The 14,672-nt window shown below is 38.0% G+C and overlaps 4 protein-coding genes across 6 annotated transcripts in view; 1 reads left to right on the top strand and 3 right to left on the bottom strand.

Annotated features, from left to right (window-relative positions):
* Positions 1-84: 84 nt before the first annotated feature.
* Positions 85-1,953, bottom strand: LOC135165013 (uncharacterized). Its single transcript, XM_064125915.1, has 3 exons — positions 1,572-1,953; positions 712-1,265; positions 85-505 (listed from the first exon to the last, which is right to left on the bottom strand). The coding sequence occupies exons 1-3, from the start codon at positions 1,800-1,802 to the stop codon at positions 151-153; spliced, it is 1,140 nt and encodes a 379-aa protein (XP_063981985.1). The 5' UTR covers positions 1,803-1,953; the 3' UTR covers positions 85-150.
* A 66-nt stretch (positions 1,954-2,019) lies between these two features.
* Tango1 (Transport and Golgi organization 1) lies at positions 2,020-9,919 on the top strand. 3 transcript variants are annotated; one of them, XM_064125843.1, is made up of 11 exons: positions 2,020-2,246; positions 3,119-4,843; positions 5,058-5,656; positions 5,772-5,849; positions 5,929-6,153; positions 6,330-6,350; positions 6,415-6,582; positions 6,876-7,424; positions 7,578-7,701; positions 9,046-9,170; positions 9,518-9,919. In XM_064125843.1, the coding sequence occupies exons 1-10, from the start codon at positions 2,126-2,128 to the stop codon at positions 9,153-9,155; spliced, it is 3,720 nt and encodes a 1,239-aa protein (XP_063981913.1). In that variant the 5' UTR covers positions 2,020-2,125; the 3' UTR covers positions 9,156-9,170; positions 9,518-9,919. The 3 variants fall into 3 exon arrangements, with proteins under 3 accessions (XP_063981913.1, XP_063981911.1, XP_063981912.1); XM_064125841.1 differs by lacking the exon at positions 9,046-9,170 and adding an exon at positions 7,974-8,441; XM_064125842.1 differs by lacking the exons at positions 6,330-6,350; positions 9,046-9,170 and adding an exon at positions 7,974-8,441 and having other exon boundaries at positions 2,021-2,246.
* Positions 9,920-9,958: 39 nt separating this feature from the next.
* On the bottom strand, positions 9,959-12,097 carry LOC135165014 (syntaxin-5). The gene is made up of 5 exons (XM_064125916.1): positions 11,569-12,097; positions 10,945-11,195; positions 10,623-10,817; positions 10,423-10,544; positions 9,959-10,319 (listed from the first exon to the last, which is right to left on the bottom strand). Exons 1-5 carry the CDS (start codon positions 11,924-11,926, stop codon positions 10,160-10,162), a joined length of 1,086 nt encoding a protein of 361 aa, XP_063981986.1. The 5' UTR covers positions 11,927-12,097; the 3' UTR covers positions 9,959-10,159.
* A 214-nt stretch (positions 12,098-12,311) lies between these two features.
* LOC135165021 (mediator of RNA polymerase II transcription subunit 20) overlaps positions 12,312-14,672 on the bottom strand; it is a 29,448-nt gene continuing 27,087 nt past the window's right edge. Inside the window, exons 3-5 of the mRNA XM_064125928.1 lie at positions 13,094-13,353; positions 12,791-12,901; positions 12,312-12,601 (exon numbers count right to left, since the gene is read on the bottom strand). Coding sequence (XP_063981998.1) covers positions 12,509-12,601; positions 12,791-12,901; positions 13,094-13,353 — 464 coding nt within the window. The 3' untranslated portion in view covers positions 12,312-12,508. The remainder of the gene's footprint in view (positions 12,602-12,790; positions 12,902-13,093; positions 13,354-14,672) is intronic.

The following is a 14,672-nucleotide window of genomic DNA, read 5'->3' as shown; positions in this document are numbered from 1 at the left end:
GAAAAACCGTTTGCTTGTAGCATCCGTCCAAAGGGCATAGAAAAACGACTGGAGTTATTAATAAAAGTTCTAAGAAGGCGATGATTCAATAAAACAAATTATGTATTCTCTCAAATCCGAAAAATACTGCATACATGACCAGTTGAAGGCCTACAAAAAAATCTCTCCCTTACATTTCTTCATCAACTTAACATACCACTTCTTAAGATTCTTGTTCTCATTAACAAGTTCTTCTATTCTTTTTTCCATTCTCTTATTCTTTTTCTGAACGTTGCTAGACGATACTTTGATTCTCTTCACATTCTTACTATTCTGCTTCACTTTATCTCTCTCTGCTCTCTTCCTCCTCTCCCTCCCCAAGTACCTCTTCCTTACGGAATGGCAGGGTTTGCAGATATTTCCCTTCGTCAGCAGCTCACACGAGTTGTGACGTAGGGTGCCCTGACAGTCTACCTTGGCATCAGTCACAGCCTCCGGCATCGTGCACCCTTTGCAGATGTTTAGCCTATATTGAAAATAAATCGGTAAATTACTTTTAGATTAAATACAGTATAATTATTTCAACTAATTAGCCAGCAATATGCTTCCAGATGAATATGTTGCACACCATGTGTAGTTTATTATTTTTTCTTCACGATGGCTTTTAAAAATTCGAGTAAAGTTGTGAATCATGAATTATCGAAACAGAAATAAACGGAAATAAATTTTTACTTGTGGAGTTGGGAGAGCGTGTCTTCCAGCATCTTCTTACTCTTCACTTTCGTCTCAAAATTGTGACGTGCACAGTTGAGGAACTCCCCCAGCACATAAATTCGGATTTCAAGATTAGAACCGACTATGAGCTCTTTCAGAATGAAGGAATGAGGTCCATCGTCATTTTTGTCTGTCGAGAAAGTGATTTCAGAGAAACTGACGAAGAGATCGTCGTGGTTTCGCTGGTTAATCTTTTTCCACCAAAGAGGCAGGTCTATCGAGACGTTGAGAATATCAGAAAACGTGATTGCTGGACCTTCCTCTGGAGTTTCGGGTGATTCTGTTGACTGTGGTGGATCTGTCGGTGGAGAATCGTCGTTTTCGGGGGGCTTTGGACTTGTTATCGCATTACCACGATTTTCCTTCGAATTTTCAGTCTCTTTTAATCGTACGGATGACTCCTTCACCCCCAGGATGCCTTCTGGTGCTTCCTCTTGTTTATCATTAACCTCGATCCATGGGAATCGAGAAGGCACGGCACCAGGTCGCAATTTCGGACGAGGAAAGGGTGACTAGTTGCAATTCATCATGTTTATTGAAAATAAGACTAGAAGTGTGATTCTTCAATCTTCAATATCTCGGAAACGGCTGAGTGAAATTTCATTTTTTTCTTTCATCTCTGAGGCAGTTGTATCATCCTCAAAATGTGGTATGTCTCACTCAAAATGAATCATTCGTTCAGGAGATATTATCTCAAGAACCGTTGAGTAAAATTTTCCTCATCTGTTTCCATTTTGCAGAATGTTTGCCAACATTCAATTTGAGTTCTGGCAGATATTGCAGATTGACTGAAGTAAATCATAACAAACGGAACTCACGACTCCAAGCAGCTGATCATTGGGTCCCAGTAGGAGTCTCACCCTGATGATATCTCCCTGCCGAAAATGTTTCTCACAGACGACTTGGGTCCGTGCGAGAGGTTTTGAGGATTTCAAAGCCTCCTGCCATTTTTTTTTCAACTCCGGATCCCTTGGAATGACAAAGCAATTGAGCTTCTCCGGATTTGTTGTGGCTCCTGTGGTGCATCCTGGTGCTATGCACTCTGGCATGACGTCAAGCACGATGAGATCAATTAGTGAACGAAATAAAAATAAAAACAAATTGTTAGGAGAGAAAAAGCCCACTTTTATCCTTCAATTAATTTTACTGAATGATTTTGTCCACATTTGAAGGTTATTATTCTTGACATTCATAAACAAAGCCATTACACCACCAGCTCTACCTGGTGGCCTCTTACATTTCAGCTCATTGGTCGAGAAAATTTTAGTGATTCTACTCTACGTTACCTCTTCATCGGTCGTAACTTTCTGTACGTGGTGTTCGTGTCACTCTTCAAGATTGTAGTGATGTGGAACTTGAAAAATAAAACATAATGGGATTGAAAATAACAACGGAATATTTATTTTTAATAGCTATCGTGAGCCTCTGTGAAATTGTACCATGTACCCCCAAAATTTCGGACAAAAGATTGTGCTACGATGCTGAGTGCACCGGTAACTGAAGCCATAGTTCGTTAATTGGAGATCAACATAATTTCTTGTATTTCTCTGACTGCTTTATTGCATTAGACTCCTAGAATTTCATTGAAAATCCGTTCGAATTCGTGGAGTTTTAAGACGTCCGGAAGAAATTGTTTAGAATTTTTTATGGGGGTTAAAAGATGAAGAATATGAAGTCATCTCAAGTTCCGATAAAGAGGAAAGGGAAATGATATGCCGCATTTCAAGTTTTATTTAGGCCATGAGACTTTGCATTCAGCCTTAACATTTCATATTCATAATCTTTGGGCAATTTATCACTAATTTTCCAGAGATTTCGTTTCTTTAGCTGTCTTCCTGCTGTTTTTCTTTGATAAGTTCAAATCATCTAGTTGATTCTACTCATTATTTTTATATTGCGGTGAAATTTAATGAATTATATTCTCCTTATCTTTTGTATCTTTGAAATTAAATTTTAAAAAGAAAGTCTTCATCTGTTTCAACAAGGAAGTTGTCATATCTAAGAAAATGAACAAAATCTATTACCCCTTGAATTTTTAATTTCATCTCTAATTTGTTGTTTGATGAATGTTTTATAAATTACAGAAAATGACTGAATTTTCATAATAATTTATTGTGTACGGAAAAATAAGTTCTAGAAAAAGGTTTCTTTGGTTTTTTTCATTGCTTCTATATTTTGCAGCTGAAGATAAGTTGACTTATCTAGTTTTACTACTGTACTACCCATGTCAATCATGAGTTAAAAATTATTTTTGTATCGAAGGTTGTCCCTTTCAAATTCGATCTTTAATTTTTCCGTGGCTCTATCCCATCCCAACGTCTCTGTACACTCAAACTCCGCAAAATAAATGTAAATTTTCTTCTAGTTCCCATATCACAGGCAAAGACGGTGACGGTGTACCATTCGCGAGACAAAGATGTTCTGTCATTCCCATTAAATGTGGATGTGACAGTCTACAGCAAGGAGGCAGGTGATAGAAAGGACCTCTGGGGGGTCGAGATCCAGGGAAGGCGAGGCTATGCTCCAAAGAGTTTCATTCGCGAGAAGAAGGTCTTCCACAAACTCCAACACCTACACGAAGTGCCAACAGAGAGAATTCCTTCAGAGAACACCTCCAAGGATCATAAGACCGATGAGAAAGTCCCCCCTGGATTTATTGACAGCTCGATAGAGGCTGGGAGTCCCTCACCAATAACTCCACAAGTATCACCCTCATTCGAGGTAGTCGATGGAACGACAATTCATTTTTCTACGGACGATATTAGAGAAGAGGAAAGTTACGCAACGAAAATTCGTCACAGTCCTGGATCCATCGATGAGCAGCCTATTCTGAGTGTTCATCCGAATATCGCATCTAGTGAAGTTCATCTTAAAGAAAAATTGTCCTCGGCAACTGGGGATTTGCCCCTGAAAACTGAAGAAGAGCAAAATCAAGATGAAACGGAAGAAAAAGTACCTAGAGATGAGGATATAGTGGACACAGAGCAGAAAGCTGTAGACGAACCAAATGAAAATAATGAAGAAGTACCTGAAAGTTCTCTGGACAATGAAATCAAAGATGATTCTCTTGAACTGGGGATGAAAACGAGTCAAGATGAAAGGGGTGAAGAAGGAAAAGATGATTCGGTTCCAGATAAAGAAGAAACGAGTGAAGAAAATGGAGCAGAACAGCCTCAGCATTATTTATTCAGTGCTTTTGAGAGTGTCACTTCGATATTCGATAGTTTATCAACGACAGAGGCCCCAGGAGCTACCGAAACCGATGAAGGAGGTTCACCCGAGGCTGTGACGACCCCTGAAGTAATTCCAGGGACGATGCCAGTGACTGAAAGATCAGTTCCAGAAAGTGTTGAAAAAACTACTGAAAAAGTCGAGGGTAAAAATTATTCTGAAAGGGTTTCGCCTCCAGAGGAAATTCCAGAGACGATTTCTGCGACTGATAACGTTGATGTTGAGAAAAATCCTGAAGTTATTCAAAATTCCACGGAGACTCCATTAACTGGACATATAAATTCCGAGACAATTACTGTGAGTGAAAATGCCAATAGTAAAAAAATTCCCGAAACGATTGAAGAGAAAAATTCTCCCAAGATTGTATCAACACCACCAACAATACCAGAAACAACTCCGGTCACTGAAAAAGTTTTTACTGAGAAAACTCCGGATTTAGTTGATGCTGAAAATTCTTCTGGGGCTGCATTACCCCCAGAAACGATCCCAGACGGGATTCCTGAAGCAACTGGAACCGAATCAACACCAGAGAGCATCATTCCTGACCAAAAATTCGAAGGAAATCTTTTTATAACAGAAGCATCAAAAGATATTGAGATGATCAACAGCAGTTCTTCAGGTAGTGCCCCAGAAATCGATGAGACAGTAACTGAAGGCAACGAAACAGCTCCTGAAAGTGTTGACAAGCCCCTTGGAGATGATAAGAATGTAATTCAGGGGGATGGGCAGCCTGGCATCTATCGAAAGGATGAATTATCAGGTCCTACCCAGAGTATTGATGATAATAACGTCTTGGACTTCAATGGATTTCAAAATAGAAACTTGTTGAATGTTGAGACTGATCGATCACGACGAGAAAGTGAGTATTTATACTGATTCAGTAAAAAGTTTATCGTCTCGATGAGTTCATCGAACCATCTTCCATAGTTTAGTAGTTACTCTGATTATGGATTCTACTATTTTCAATCAGCAAATATTTTGTTCATTAAATTGCGTGCGGGACATTTAAAAAACATCATGAATATTCCTTGACATCCAGCATAAAACAATTTCCGCTTTCTTTTGCTTTTCAGATTCAGGAAAAATATCGCTGAAGCCTCCCCAGGCAACCCATGATCCCCTTCCCCCAGTTATTCCCGTAGATCAACCGGTGGTTGCACATCCAGAGTCCTCAACAGTCGCCCCGGAGCTCACAACCGAGACAGCAGTGGAGCAATCGGAGTCGACGATTGAACTTTCGAGTCCTGTCACTCCTGAAACCCTCCAAGATCACCTCTATCAGCCCCAGGAAACTCTTCCTCCAACCCCAGCCCTCGAAAATACACCGACAACCCTTGAAGAACATTTAATTCCCTCAAAGCAGTGTGATGCTCTTGGAGATTGTCCTAATTTTCAGGAAGAAACTCCTTCAGAAAAGCAGGAAGATGAGGAGTTCTTCGGTACTGCCATGGGCAGCGCTATAAAATTTGGTAGAAACTACTGGGAGGCACTATCTTATGTAGCTCTGACTGCCTTCACAACTCTGTTGTTCTCCCTGGGGTATTATTACATTGAAAACAGAAGGAGAGATGGAGAATTCATTGCTAAGATCAATAGATTGGAAAAGGAATTGTTGGTTGCCTCGAAGGAGTGCAGTGCTATGGATGAAACACTAAAGTCAACCAAAAATAAGGTATTTTGAACTTTTAACTATTATTAAGAATTATTATTTCGCTATCTCATTCATTGATACTGATTGTTATCACTGCGTGATATTCGTTAATTAAAACTTCAATTTGATTTTCCAGTTGACCTCGATTGAAGATGAGTCCTTTGGATCGAATGAAATGGTTCTCTCCTTGAAGAATGAATTAGATAATGCACATGTAAGTGAAAAATTATGATAAATTTTTGGGGTCCTTTGACAAATGTTTAATGGAATGTATAATATTTTCATTACTGTAGAAAGCAAAGTCCGAATTGGAAGATCAAGTATCAGCCCTTGAGAGGGATCTCGAGGGTGCAACCGAAGCAGGATTAGAGTTAGAAAGAATGTTACGGGAAATTCTAGCTACTAATAGTGCGGAAAATCCTCTTGCCAAGTCTGTGGAAGACCTACAGGCACGTTTGAATGCTCAACAGGCTGTCAACGAATCGTTGACCAATGCTCTACATCTGAAGACTCAAGAGGTGAGTTAATAAATGATTCTTGTGGAAGTCTCCCAGATTTCGTTCATTTCATCTTTATTTTTTCACAAATACATTTAGAATTTTAGAATGTTGGAAATATTTTTCACATTTTTCCATTGTTTTGTGATCACATTTGGCAACTTTTTATCTGTTATTTTTCTTTTTCAATTTCGCAGCATGATTTCGATAAATTAGAGGTTCGTGACTATTATTCCCCCCCCCCTCCTGATATTTCCAGATTTGTAATCAACTTTTTTTCAGAGCGAGACATTATCTCGAGATTTAACATTGACGACTCAAAAGTGTGAACAACTTGAAGTGGAAATTGTTCGAATGACTGGAGAATTGAAAGAAGAAAAGGAATTAAGGATTAATATCGAAGGAATGCTGTCTAAGAAAATTGAAGACGTAGAGAAACAACACAAGGATGTAAGTCTTACATTTTTAAAGCTCTTTAAAATTATAAAATATTTGTCTTTTAATTATTTCCCCGTCGTAACAGATTATTTCATTTCTAATTAGAACTTCATTCTGCTAATTTTAGCGCTTTAAATCTTCGATGCTTCATCTATCAATAGTAATTACGACTATCATTATTAATGATTAATAATTGATTCATAATCATTTTCCCAATTAATTCCCTCCCAACAAACGAATTCGTCATATTCACTAAATTTAATTGTTTTATTCGCATTAATTGAGTAATTTTACGTTTTACTCAGATGTCTGCTGAAAGGCTTATCCTCCGAAAGCAGTTGAAAGGCAAGGAAATGGAGCTAAACGACCTCCTGGAGGTAGTCAAACAGTCCAATACCCACAGCATCGATTTTGATAAATTAGCTGACGTGTCTCACATCAAGGCAGAGGCCATTCAACTAACAGAGGAGCGAGACGAACTGAAAATAAAATTGAGTGAGGTTGAAGGGGCCCATCATCTCCTGGATGAACACATGAAAGTCATAAACGAGGAGGTAACAGCCCTCAGTGAGCAGTGTAAGCTGGCGGAGAAAGAGAAAAGAGAGGCTGAAACTCGTCTCGAGGTGCTCTCCAACTTCTTCAAGGAGAAAGAAGCAGAGAGACAGAAGGAGGAGGCTGCATGGCTTCAGCAGCAGGGCGAAGTGTCAACCACTGTTGAGAGATTACAGACTATGCATAACGAAATATTGAGTTATAAGCAGCAGATTGAGTCACTCAAGAGGGAGATTCTTGATCAGGAAAAGGAGTACAAGGCTCAGATCACTAATCTAGAAGCGAAGGCTCACGAACAATGGGTAGAGGAATTTTGTTCATCCATTCAGATTTTATTTCAATTTTTTAATCGAAGTCCTCCAGATCTTTTACTGCGGGTTGTTTGTGTTATCTCGACCCATTTGTATTGAGAGATAATTTGCGATATTTTAAGATTTTTTTTTCTGATTTTTTAGGTGCTGGCACGACAGAACGAACGTCGTCTTGAGGAATCTAAATCGGAAGCAGCACAATTGAGAAATCGATTGACTATTATCGAGAAAAACCTCACAGAGACCGAGTCTGACGTGAAATTACATCGTAAGTATTTCATAATTATTTAAAAAATTGATTTCATTGAATTCATTGTCGGAGAGGTTTTGGAGACATTTCCAAACACACTCAGAAACACACTTAGAAAAAAATGAGGAATAAATTTTTCTTGTTTATCTATCTCTCCCAGTTGTCCAAAAACCGTACGGATCTAACAGTTTCCCACCCAAATAAAAGTTTTATCATAATTTTTCTTGATGTCCTCTGGAATGAACAATATTTCATGTCCAAATCCTCTGAAAAATCAATTTTAAAAACAGGAATGGAGACTAATGGAGATCCAGGCACATCTCCATTATTCTTAGGAGCCGAGGCATCGAGTTCCCCAATAATGTTCTCAGGTACTACAGGCCCACCCCCTCCGCCTCCCTCCTACCTCTACGGACCTCCATTACCCTACCTTCCACCTCCACTGCCACCACCTCTAGGATTGGCCCCTTACGACGTGAGCCAACGTCCACCACCCCTTGGTGGTCGTCTAGCCTCGCCACCCCCTATGCCGCCTCTCCTACCCCCATCAAGTAGATACGACGGCCCAGGCTCCCTCTCTCCACCTCCGCATTCGCCACCTCTCCTGCCCCCATACAACCCAAGGAATTATCCAGGACCATTTGGCAACGAAAGAATTCCCCCACCTTTACCACCACCATGGGCTGATGAACCACTGCCACCAGCGCGTAATACAGCTTTCCACTCTTTCCATCGAGATCATCGAACACGTGACAAAGGTTTGTGGATGATGTCATGATGCATGAGATCTTCAGCTTCCTGCAAGTCTAGAGGAATAGGGGACTGGAACAGACGACCATTTTTCTACCATTTGTGCATGTATTTGTGTATTTGTGATTTGTAAAAAATGTGAATATCAAATTTAATTTTGATAAAGAGCCCTCGGAAGTAAAAAAATTCCAAATACTAGCTGGGGACATCACCATCTTAGAAATCTTTTGAGGTAAAACAAGATGGTAGCAGCCAGTCATTTGCCACCTCCTATTTTTTTAACATTTCAAAAATGACTGTTCTCTCCACATTGCAGTTCAATCGTTCATCCAATTAAGAAACCATGAATGAATGAATTTTTCATAATTTTCTTCAGATTTCTTCATCGTGTTTTGAAATTATTTTACCTACCAGGGGCTCTTACTGGCTGACATAAAAGTTCCTGTGAAGACATTTTCGTAGAGAATATTTTCATCTGCAAAAACGCTTTCCTCAGGAATTTTGCTCGTCAATCACTGAACGAAATGATTTATTCATCTACAGGAGATAGTTTTCATTTTCTGCCTTCATTTCTATGATTTTGTCTTTGTTATGATTGTTATTGCATGCAAGGACGCAAACGTTTCTCCAAAGTACGACAATTTTGGAGTACCATGGAGGGAAATCTAAATCATGCAACATCAAATTCGTCTATCCATACGATAAATAACAATGACGATTGACGGATTTGGCCACAGGTCAATAACAATTACTATGGGCTTGATGCCAGGGCTAGAAAAACAATTCCACCTAGGGTAAAAAGGCCAATTTCAGAACGAGAATATTTCCTGAACTAGCTCAATCTGAATTGAATATTCCTTAAAATGCCAGTATCTTGTGCAGTCCGGTGCAAACCACACTATCCATCCGAGGATTTTTCCAATACATATTTGTTTATATACCTTAAACAAATTATTTTCATGACTGTTCCGCAATCGGCCAGTTCACCCTAACTCGCTAGTTGTAATTTGGGTAAAACAGCTTTGCACCAATTCTCGAAATGATAATTATCCCTGACTAATGACATGATGATACTTGATTTCAGGATCTTTACACTCGTCCAGAGAGTCACTGGATAAATCACACCATAGTGGGAAAGTTTAGGGCTTTTCTTTATTTTATAAATATTTTTTTCTAAATTCAATGTCAACCGTGTAACAATTCCATGTACAGTACTAGGAGTATAAATCAACCGAAGTAAATTATCGAACAGTTCTTATTGTTTGTCTGATGATTATTATTTATACTGCGCATTATTGTATTTTTTAAATGTAAACAATCCATCTCGTTTCAATGAATTGCAAATGATTTGTGTTGTTTCAACTACATGAGTGAAGATTTTTGTAAAATAATGGTGATTGAACAAATTCATGATAATAAAATGATTTGTTACGCATACTGTACGTAAACACTGTTGCAAATGAATAAATTGTAATTTATTATTAAATAGTTAGGGGTGTTCGTGTGATTAATGAGAATTGACATGTTTCTTCAAAAATTATATTTATAAACGCATAGGTGAATAAGATATTTTACAAGAACCTTTGCAAAGACTTTAAATGGAGGAATGCTGCAAATGTTTTTTTTTACATTATTTATATTTAAAATTAGACAATAATCTGGGGGAACCTTGGACTTTGAAGAATTCTCGTGGCGTAGCGCATCAGTTCTAAATGGACAGTATTGTTTATGCCACGAAAACAACGAAAAATATGAAGAAAAATATTAAAACACCGAATATCTTGATCATGAGCCATCGGTTGTTGGTTACTGATTGAAAATATTTCAGGATTTCTGTGTGGGCAGCTTCTACGTTCATTTCTGCATCTTCAATGTTACTGTCTATCCTAAAAAGCAAATGTCACAAAATTATTCAGGGAAAAAAACAGACAAATGACGTTGGAGAGAAAAATTGAGAAAAGTCCCCTATAAATCACAAAAATTATTTACCTTTCGACCATCTCCTCTTGCTCCTTCACCATGTGGGCGAGTTGCTGGAATATTCCACCGAGTTCAACAATTGTTGACTCAATATTTTGCATGGTATCTGCTCTAGATGCAGCATATGCGTTCTAAAATGAAATTCCAAACAAAATTTAGTCCAGTTCTCTTCATTTCCTCTTTTTCTTTTTTTTTCAACCAAGACTCACACTATCATCACGCATAGTCTTTTGTATCATCATTTGCCTTGGATCAGGCTCAAAATCTATGCTGACTGATGTGCTGGAGTCCTGCTCCTGAAGGAGAAGAGATCCTTGCTGTCCACTCATTACACTAGGGGGTAGTTTTGTGGAAACATGACCTTGGGTGAATTGTTCTCGTCTGGTTTGTTCTTCCCTCATGTTCTGAGGAATTAGAGGGAATTGATGATAACGATCAAATGAACAAATTTTAAAGAACGAAAAGAAAAATACGAAAATGATAAAGTGAAGCACGCCAGAGGTTAGAAGGAGACACTGATGGATTACTCACCTCAGATCTCACTTCAAGAACACTTTTGAAGTGATTCGACATATTAGCCAGCTTCGATTGCAGAGCAACGACGACTGACGATGAATGTGAAGAAATGTGATGCCCTTGGGACGAGGATTCCCTCTGTTTTCTCCCAAGTTCCTGCAATTGAGCAATCTGTTTGTTCAGACTGTTCAAATCCATTTTAATAATGTTCGTCAATTCTTCAATTTCTATTTGTCTGTCATCGAATATCGATTTCTTTTTCGCCACTGAAATTCAGGAAGTAATAATTATCAATTAATTACCAAATTAATTAGTCATTGCTGGCAAATTGAACTATAAATCTTAAATAACTAAATTCCACGATCCATTAAAATTTCCTAGTGTTTGAAAGCTATTTTTCACGAGATTGAGATAACAATTTGGAGAACAATTTTTAATTTATAACATCCCAAGGTTCCCAGAGTCTCCAATACATTCAAATTATTGCAAAGATAGTTTTTTAGTCTTGGAAAGTTATGGAAATGTATGGAAAGTGAAGGAACGTTCCAACTCGTCAGCATCTTATCATCAGACTAGGAAATATTGACAATCAAAAGTCCATTTTTCTCAACTAAAAAAATGAAAAGTATATTTTCTTACATATCGTCAGCTTCTCCAGTTTGGTATAAGTACTGGCAATATTCTTCCCAATGTTCTTAGCAATCATCATGAAATTTGAGTAACTCTGAAGGCTCCTAGCCTGCCGAGGATTACGAACAGTAGCCGCCCTGGCTGCTGTTCTCCCCTGCATACTCCTGATAGCATTGGCAAACTCATTAGTCCGATCCCTGGATGTCATGACCACTGGATAAATATCACTCGTATCCGTGTCAATCAGCCCTGTCTTTTCATTATTGTAATAATACTGTTGTCCTTGATTACTCGACGTCAATTCGTTTGAGGTTATGACACTAAAATCACTGTCTACCTCAGTACCACGTCGTCTACGTGCGGGCATTGCATGCTTTCAATTTCAAACACTTTATTTATATTTTTAACTATTATTAATTCCATGTATCACGAATTAACATGGGGTTAATGTCGGAGAGAGAACATATTGTCCTGTCAACGTAATGCAACTTGGATCTTCCCTTCCTCCAGTCGGTCATTTTTCACTAGGGGAGGACAACACGACAAGTTTATCAGTCTGTGCAATAGCTTCCATTATCACTATATTTCTCACTAAATCTAGCCGCTACGATTCAAAATATTATTTATTCAGCTTATCATCTGACTATTACTAAATAATTGTAGTTGTATTTTATTTCGTTCACTTGCAAAGGGACCACGAATACTAAAGAGAATGTTATAAAATAATAATGAATGATTGGATAATATATGAATTATGTGTCATTTATTTTTATTATTATTTTTATTTATTACATTTTTTCTTGATTCATGAGGATAATTTAAGCGAAGTAATAAAAGACTTTCAAAACGCCAATAATTTATTTTTTATACAAAAAACTAATTTTATTCTATTTTACATGAAAAAACTACTCAAAAAAATCACATATCGGAATTATTGATTTCGTAAAATTTAAATGACACCAGTTGTCTTCCGATATTGTCCAAAATGTTCTAAATATTGCTGTATGGTGTCCATAGGTTGGTAAATTTCATTCATGCGATTCTGAAAGCAGTTAAATTAATTAATTCACTGGGATATCTGATGGACCCTCAGGAAACAGAATAAGAAAATTGTTCATTTTCACGGGAATCGAGAATTCCTCGAGAATGAACCAATTTTTCAAGGGGGTCTTCAGGTTTTTTCGTCGCGTTTAGACTGACATTTCACAATGCAAATTTTTTTCATAAGTACCTGTAAATACTGAGGGGGTTGGTTCGAAACAGTTGCCCCAAGAAAGCCTTGCAGGAATTCTCGCATAAGTTCCCAAGTGGCACTGGGTAATACGCAGGGTCTGTATTCCACCTGAAAGAATTTATTCTCTATGAAAGCAACAACTCATCCTATTGTTTTTAAATTTAGGAGATATTTCGAAGAAGAAAATCCGCAATTTTCTCATGCACTCGACATTTTGCGAATTAAGCCCGGTCACAAAGCCCCTCCCATAAATCTCGAGGATGACAGAACGCCCAAGAATAGTTAATGAAGTATTCATACCTCAACAAGCACTCCTTTGAAATTCTGACTCATGGTGACACTTCCCAGTTTAACGCAGAAATCACCAATTTCAAATCTCGGACCTTTGGATTCAATTTTCGTCTGTTTCTTGCTCGTGTATATTGCACCGATTTTTAACATCAGAAGATCAAAGAGGCCGTCGGCGATAAGTGGTACAATTTTAGAGCCAGATTCTAAAATTGCAAATACTGATGCCGGTTGTTCGGAATTGTGTAGCACGTGTACGGTCCTTTGAACAGCTGGAACAACATAATTATTGTACATTAACATTACATGATTTTTTTATCACGTGTTAGTTCTCCTAATTGTTTGCAGTCTTGGAAGCGAAAAAAATATATCCCGACTGAGAGAAAACTGGACGTCAAAAATTCTCACCATAAATTTCGAAAAATTGTCTAGAAAATTTGTTCATTTCTTAGAAACTTCATGGCATCATTTGAACGCAGCCCTGAGATGATAAAAAATTTTAAGAATCCTTAAAAAATGTGAGGTGGTGAGCAGTTCCTCGCACCGCCATTTTGGATAACTGCTGCCAACTCCCGCGATCGTAAGACTCATCAAATATGGTGGCGTATGCACCTCGCATTTTCAAACATCTCTTAAAGGTATTTACTCCCTTCATATCATTATCTACTGACTTCATCCAGTTTTTCAAAATGAACAAATTTTTAAAGCCCTTTTTTGACATTTTTCCAGCTCCCTCCGACTGAAAATTCACGGTGCGATTTTTTTTCTCACATCATAGTACCTTTTCTTGCCGCAAGGCCATAGAATTTGTTTCGTATATTCATGTTCCCGATTTTTTCATCATTTCTTATTGTTCGTAAAATCATGTCGAGCATGAAAAAAAAAAATATGCTGACACACATGTTCGTCAGATCCACGTGAATTTTATTCAAAGGATTGAAATGCTAAAATCTATTGTGTAGGAGTGAAGCGCCAGCAAAGATAAACCAGAGGGTTTACTCTCCGAGACTGGAAAGTTTGCAGTGGCTCCTAGGAAGTTGTTTTCCCCACCCTCTCCATCTATTTTCATCCCCGGGCCATCCTCCGGGCTGTTTGTCGTGACAATATTTCCAAAGTTGAACGCAACGCGTCCCCCGAATGAGAGCAATAAAAATATGAAAAAAAAACATTCTGTACTACTAGCTCGAGTACATCTTTTTAGTTCAGTCTGTTATTGACTTTGTGTCTCCGATTGAATTCTAGACTTCAGAATTTTGAACTTGTGAATTGATTAGCCGAGCGGTAGCAAAAAACTCTTTCTCGCTCGAGTACTAAAAAAATACTGAGGGAGCCAACTTATTCCGGGGAGTGACGAGAAAGACGAACAGATTAATTAGAAGAGTAAATATTCTTGAGCACATCCAAGTACTTTGACGTCAAAGTACTTAAATATAAACCATCAAAGCTTTCATTTGAGCCTCATCTTCCTAAAATTTTACATTAATTTTATCGTCCAACCTCTGCAGGTCTCAATTTAAATAATTTAAATCTCAAAATTGAACCATTTGAGAAAGTTTTTACCATGAAATCTTCACGCAAATCTCGTCCACTT

The sequence above is a fragment of the Diachasmimorpha longicaudata genome, chromosome 8, assembly GCF_034640455.1.
Source record: "Diachasmimorpha longicaudata isolate KC_UGA_2023 chromosome 8, iyDiaLong2, whole genome shotgun sequence".
Lineage (NCBI taxonomy): Eukaryota > Metazoa > Arthropoda > Insecta > Hymenoptera > Braconidae > Diachasmimorpha > Diachasmimorpha longicaudata.
Note: the sequence above shows the minus strand (reverse complement) of the source record. Positions and strands in the feature narration are given on the sequence as shown.